At 50.8% G+C, this 7,038-nt stretch overlaps 1 protein-coding gene across 1 annotated transcript in view; it reads left to right on the top strand.

Annotated features, from left to right (window-relative positions):
• Cntrob (centrobin, centriole duplication and spindle assembly protein) overlaps nt 1–7,038 on the top strand; it is a 23,462-nt gene that overhangs the window by 11,528 nt on the left and 4,896 nt on the right. Inside the window, exons 10-13 of the mRNA XM_021175927.2 lie at nt 1,125–1,250; nt 1,703–1,865; nt 3,114–3,372; nt 6,316–6,470. Of these exons, the coding sequence (XP_021031586.1) occupies nt 1,125–1,250; nt 1,703–1,865; nt 3,114–3,372; nt 6,316–6,470 (703 nt within the window). The remainder of the gene's footprint in view (nt 1–1,124; nt 1,251–1,702; nt 1,866–3,113; nt 3,373–6,315; nt 6,471–7,038) is intronic.

Here is a 7,038-nt window from a genome sequence, read left to right as displayed (position 1 = left end):
GTTCTTTAAAGACAGGGTCTCACTATGTAGGCCAGACTGGCTTTGGATTCACAGAATCTGTCTTGTCTCTGCCTCCTGAGTGCTGGGATTAAAGGCATGTGACACCATGCCTGGTGGAAGTGCTTTCTATTGTGTCATTTTTCAAATGGACGTGGATTATACTCCTATAGCCCTGGCTTGGGTGGCTGAGGCAGGAGAATTGCAAGTTTGAGATCAGCCTGGGCTATGTAATAAGATTCTGTCTCAACCAAACCAAACCAACCCAAAGCGATGAGCTGGTCTGTTGCTTTCCTGTAACCCCTCACATCAGTCTCTGCTTCTGGGGAGTCCGTCCTGTGGCCTCAGCTTTGTTCTCACTGTCGCTGTGCTGTGGCTGGGCTGCGGGGTTGCAGCCGTCTGTCTTCCTGACCCGAACCCACAGGAATGAGGCTCCCTAATGGTGAGGTGCTGAGTGGGAGGACCAGGGATAAGAAATGGGACCAGCAGGTCTTGTATGAGCTGATGACTTAAGCCAAGCAAGTTTATTCAGAAGTGTAATATCATACATGCTGTTTGCAGGGAGCAGGACCTCAATAGCCAAGGTCAACTGAGAGCTAAGTCAGACAGTGCTGGCAAAGAGAGCACAGGATCCCTCAGCACAGCTGGTAACCATAGCGCAGGGGAAGAGTAGGGTCCCCAGAAACTGCAGCTTAGGAGACACTCGCTCCTGCCCTAGGCCAGCCTTATCAAACTCACTCCTAGACAGGGACACAGAACTAATGGTCCCTTTGTCCTTTTATTAGGCCTCTGAAAAAGTCTTGGGTTGGACTGGCTTCCCACATCTTCCCTTCCCTACACACATTCTGTCTTTTTCTCACTGATAACGTCTTTTGGTTTAAAAATGGCTTTGTTTGTACGTACATGTATGTACATATATCTGTGTTTAGATGTGTGCATGTAAGTACAGATGCCTGTGGGGACCAGACAAGGAGCTGGACTCCACTCAGTGCGGGTGCTGGGAACCGAACTTAGGTCCTGTGCAGGAGCAGTACACAGCACACACTTAACCCCTGAGCTACCTCTCCCGCCTCCTGATGGTGCTTCCGTCTGTACTCTAAATCTCTTTCTCACCTGGGTCTTTCTAGGAAGCAGCTACAGGAACTGAGTGGACAGCACCAACAGGAACTGGCCGCCCAGCTGGCTCAGTTCAAGGTAGAAATGGCTGACCGGGAGGAACGCCAGCAGCAGGTGGCTCAGGACTATGAGCTCAGGTACTGGCCTCGGAGTTCTTGCCTTGGGTAACACCCAGACTGGGGATGGCAGAGGGAATCCTTTCAGAAGATCAGGCCTCCTCTGATGTGTCCAAATCCTGAATTACTTCAGGTCTGATACTGCACCTGGCTTATCTCTAAGTCACCTCTTTCATGTGTGTGAATTGGGGGACTATATATACATTGCTGTGGGTGCTGTGTAGACCAGAGGGCCATGTCCTATGTCTCCTCCACCTTATTTTTTGAGGCGCTGAGCTTAGAGCTCGCCAGTTTGACTGGACTGGCTCACCATGGAGCTCTGGGGACTTCTAGGGATTGCTCAGCACTGGGCTTCCATATGTGCTCCGCCTCACACTGCCCTTACTGGGGATCCTAGCTCAGGCCCCCAGGCTTCTGCAGCAGACAGGTTACCAATTGAGCCATCTCCCCGGCCCCTCTCTTCTTCTCCTCAGACTGGCAAGGGAGCAAGCTCGAGTGCGTGACCTGAAGAGCGGCAACCAACAACTGGAAGAGCAGCGGGCAGAGCTGGTGGAGCGGCTCCAAGCCATGCTGCAGGCCCACTGGGAGGAGGCCAACCAACTGCTCAGTACCACGCTTCTGCCTCCCAACCCGCAGGTAGCCATTGCCCCAGAGAGCAGCTGCCCTGCCCAAATAACCCTTTTTTCCATGGCCATAGCTCTCCAAATGTGTCCTGTTCCACTGGGCATAGTTTTGTGGTTCTAGTGCATGTGAATGAATATGTGGTACTAGTTTGGTGACATAATGACTAAATAAACTAGGGCAGTAAGTTGTTGCTGAGGCCAGGCAGATGACTGTCAGTAAAGTGCTTGCTTTACAAGCATGAAGACCTGACTGCATTCCCTAAAACCCAGGGGGAAACTAGCTGGGCACAACTGCTTGTGGAGAGGAGGAGGCCAAAGTCAAAGGCTCAAACTTACCCTCAGCTTTAGAGTGAGTTGAGGGTAAGCCTGGGCTACATGAGGTCCTGTCGCAAAGGAAAAGCAAAGCGAAACAAACAAGAATGTATGAAAAGGAGCAGCAGCAACAACAAAAGCAGGCACGTGCGTGCACACGCACACGCACCATACACACATACACACATACACACACACCATACACACACACACACACCATACACACACATACACACACATGCACACACACCATACACGCACACACACACTCACGCACGCAATCAAGTTAATCCTGCCCTAGATTAAAATAGGGACCCTTACATCCAGTCTTTCTAATGTTGATATCTCTTATTTTTAATTTATGATAATGATTATTGGCTAAAATGCTTTAGAATTAGTTTTGTGCACGTGGCACAAACATCTAAGCTGTTAAAATAAAACAAAAAGTAAACTTTTTTACTTTTTACTTTTCAAAAAACTTTTTACTTTTTTATAGTAAAAAGTAGCCTCTACTCTATCCTGGGAGCCCAGGCCTCTGTCTCCAGGTCCTTCCCCAGAGGAAGTCAAGGCTGCTATCTTCATCTTCTCTCCTCCTCCCCTGAGCTCCTCACACCAGATGCCACCCTCTGTCCACTGCTGTATAACTTTGAATGTGACCAAGTGCATATTCCTTGATACAGAAATGGTTTTCTGTATTTTGTATCTATAGTGTCGCAGTAAATATTAAAACACATGCTATTATTTTAGTTATCTACAAAATTTGTGGAAATAGAATTGTAACATGAAAGAAAAAATAATCAGGTTAAAGCTTGGTGGAGATGTTCAGGTGCCACCCACTTCCCTTTGCAGTGTTCAGGGAGTTTACAGCCGTAGTCAAGTGTCTGCACTAAGACTGGTCTCTCTGAACACACCAGGCTGTGAGCTTGCTTTCTTTCTCTCTCCTGGCCAGGCTCCTCTTGCTGAGCCCTCCAGCCCCGGGCCTCTGGAGCCAGAGAAGGGGGAGAGGAGGACCTGGGCCATGCCTCCCATGGCTGTGGCTCTGAAACCTGTGTTGCAGCAGAGCCGAGAAGTGAAGGGTGATGTGCCTGGAGCTCCGTCTGTCCTCTGCAGCACCTCCCCGGATCTGAGCCTCCTGCTGGGACCCCCTTTCCAGAACCAGAACTCCTTTCAGCCCTTGGAACCCAAGCCTGATGTGACTCCACCCACAGGTGACTAAGGCCAGAGGTCACTGGCATTCTCCTTAGCCATGAATGGCTTCCTTACCAAGTTCTCTCTGATAGGAACGTGGGTGTTTGGTTCCCAGGTGCCTTACAAATCATGAAGTGCAAGGAACAGAAACCGGCTGAGCATAGGGACGGGTGCATGGGGTACGTGGATGTGCTGGGAGCTGGAGCTGGGGACGGGTGCTGTCACAACGGTGGTGGCACTTCTCTCTGGGCAGGAATGCTCCTCACCCTACACCCCGGCTTCTTTCTGCACAAGTCTACCACTCTCCCACTCTCCACACTGTGCTTCTCACTCCTTATAACTGTGGCTTGTGTATGGACCTGACCAGTCATGACACTTGAGAATGAAGAGAGGTTTGTAGCTTACTTCTAAATGCAGTGCCTGCTTAGGATGTGTGAACCGCCAGCATTGCAGAAAGGACCTGGTGTCACACACAGCACGCACTGAGTGCAGACAAACAGGTCAGAAGTTAAAGGTCGTGCTCAGCTACCTAGTGAGGTGGTTTTTAAATTATTTTTATGATTTTGTATATGAGTGTTGGCCGCCACCCCTCTCTGGCACCTACACAGTGAGATTGAGGCCAGCTTGGGATGGATGGATGAACCCCTATGGAAAAGACAAAAAAAGGGATAGAACTGGGGTGGTGCTCATGCCTGTGATCCCAGCACGTGCGAGGTGGAAGCAGGAGGATAGAGTTCAAGGTTGTGGCTGGAGCTGTATCAGTGGTGGAATGCTTGCCTCTCCCACATGAGGTGCTGGGTTCAGTCCCTAGTACACCGAAGGAGGGAAGTGTTGGCCTGGCTGCAGAGAAGGCTCAGGGAGAAGGAGCACTTGCTGTATACGCAGCGGGGCTGAGCTCAGGCCTTAGCACCCATGTAAAAGCTCCAGTGTGTGACCCTCACTGATGACCTCGGTCGGTGGGGCTGTGGGGCCTGTGAGAGCTGTGGTGAGAGCTGTGGTGAGAGCTGTGGTAAGAGCTGTGAGGAGAGCCATGAGAGCTGTGAGAGCTGTGGTGAGAGCTGTGGCGAGAGCTGTGGTGAGAGCTGTGAGGAGAGCTGTGGTGAGAGCTGTGAGAGCTGTGGTGAGAGCTGTGGTGAGAGCTGTGAGAGCTGTGGTGAGAGCCGTGAGAGCTGTAGAGCTGTGGTGAGAGCTGTGAGACCTGTGAGAGCTGTGGTGAGAGCTGTGGTGAGAGCTGTGGTGAGAGCTGTGGTGAGAGCTGTGAGAGCTGTGGTGAGAGCTGTGGTGAGAGCTGTGGTGAGAGCTGTGAGACCTGTGAGAGCTGTGAGAGCTGTGGTGAGAGCCGTGAGAGCTGTAGAGCTGTGGTGAGAGCTGTGAGAGCTGTGGTGAGAGCTGTGAGAGCTGTGAGAGCTGTGGTGAGAGCCGTGAGAGCTGTGGTGAGAGCTGTGGTGAGAGCTGTGGTGAGAGCTGTGGTGAGAGCTGTGGTGAGAGCTGTGGTGAGAGCTGTGGTGAGAGCTGTGAGAGCCGTGAGAGCTGTAGTGAGAGCTGTGAGAGCCGTGAGAGCCGTGAGAGCTGTGGTGAGAGCTGTGAGAGCTGTGAGAGCTGTGGTGAGAGCTGTGAGAGCCGTGAGAGCCGTGAGAGCTATGGTGAGAGCTGTGGTGAGAGCTGTGAGAGCCGTGAGAGCCGTGAGAGCTGTGGTGAGAGCTGTGGTGAGAGCTGTGGTGAGAGCTGTGAGAGTTTTGAGAGCTGTGAGAGCTGTGGTGAGAGCTGTTCTTGGTTATCAGTCTGACTACATCTGGAATGAACAGCAATCCAGAAATGGAGGGCATACCTGTGAGAGATTTTCTGCTTGGTTGAAGTGGGTGAATCCACTTCTAGTCCTGACCTTTGAGGTAGGAAGAGAGTGAGACACTGGGCCTGGTTTGAACATCTGAGATCTCAAAACCAACCCCTAGTGACACACTTCCTCCAACAAAGCCAGACTAATCCAACATGGCCACACCTCCTAATAGTGCCACTCCCTATGGATCTATGGGGGCCGTTTTCATTCAAACCACCAGAGTTGGAGAGACTGGGCTCAGTGGGGCATGTGGGCCTGGCTCCAGGTTCAGTGAAAGATTCTGTCCCAAAGGAGTAAGCAGACTAGCATCCTTCTCTGGCCACTTAGTGCTCTCGCACACATAGACACTCATTTTGTTTTTGCATTATTTGCTTTGTATTTGTGTATGTGTAAGCACATGCATACCATAATATTTATGTGGCGCTATGGGAGTTGATTTACTCTTTATATAAATGTAGATCCCAGGAGTCAAACTCAAGTCTTATCAGGCTTGGCAGCCAACTGCCCTTTTTGGCTGAGCCATCTTACAGGCTCCCCAAACAAAGGAGGTGGGGTTTGCCTCAGCAACTGTGATCTTGAACTCTGATTTTCAAATGCTGGGATTCCAAGAGTCCACTCCCACACCCAGTGTGCTACGGTGCTGGGACCAACCCTCATGCTTGCTCTTTGCTAGGTAAGCACTCTCAGGGGAGCTGCACCCCAGTCCCCAGAAGGAACCTTTATCCTTCCCTCCAGTGCTTTTCAACTCTGGGACCATCTTTCCTGGGTGTGGTGTCCCTCTTATATTTATTTGTTTTAAAAGTTTGCTTTTTTAAATTTATGTGTACAGGTGTTTTGACTGCATGTATGTTTATGGACCAAATGTATGCCTGTGGAGGTCAGAAGAGGGCATTGACTGCCCTGGAACTGGGATTCTAGGCAGTTTGAGCTGCCATTTGGGTGCTAGGAATTGAACTCATGTCCTCTGGAAGAGCAGCCGGTGCTCTTGACCACTGAGCCGTCTCTCCAGCCCCCCTCTCCCATTCAGTGGTATCTTTTCTTTGGGAGCACGTGGTAGGTCATTTCTTGAGAGGCCTCTTCCATGAACAACACACGTGCATGCCGGAGCTCCTGTCTCATTTTACAGCTGGGCCCTTCTCTGCATTGGAGGCTTTCACTGCTGATGACAGAGCCGAACGCCCGTTTCCTGAGGAAGACCCGGGATCTGATGGTGATGGGCCCCTGAAAGCAAGGCTGCCACCTGCTTCTCAGCTTGAAGGCCTCAAGAATTTTTTGCAGCAGGTACTATGCCTGAGTGACTTCCTTGCTTCTGTGTGTGTGTGTGTGTGTGTGTGCGCCTGTGCATGTGCTCATGAAGTGTGTGAGCCAGAAGCCAGTGTCAGCCGTTTTCTTCTATATAGCTAAATTGTTTGGTTCAATGCCATTTTTTATTTATTTCTTTTTTATTGGTTATTTTATTTACTTACATTTCAAATGTTATCCCCTTCCCAGTTAAACCTCGGATCCCCTTCCTTGTCCCCCCTGTTTCTGTGAGGGTACTCACCCCCCACACCCACCCACCTCCTCCTGCCTCAGCACCCTAGCATTCCTCTACAGGGGACCTCCATAGGACCAAGGGGCTCCCCTCCCACTGATGCCAGATAAGGTCATCCTCTGCTATATGTGCAGCTGGAGTCATGGTCCCTCCATGTGTACTCTAGTTGGTGGTTTAATCCCAGATGTGTAGCCCAAGCTGGCGTCAAACTCGTGATCCTCACGTCTCAGCCTCCTTCAGCAAATCCTACTGGCATGTGCCACCACAGCCAGCCTTTCTCTCTCTCTCTCTCTCTCTCTCTCTCTCTCTCTCTCT

The sequence above is a fragment of the Mus caroli genome, chromosome 11 (assembly GCF_900094665.2).
Source record: "Mus caroli chromosome 11, CAROLI_EIJ_v1.1, whole genome shotgun sequence".
Lineage (NCBI taxonomy): Eukaryota > Metazoa > Chordata > Mammalia > Rodentia > Muridae > Mus > Mus caroli.
Note: the sequence above shows the minus strand (reverse complement) of the source record. Positions and strands in the feature narration are given on the sequence as shown.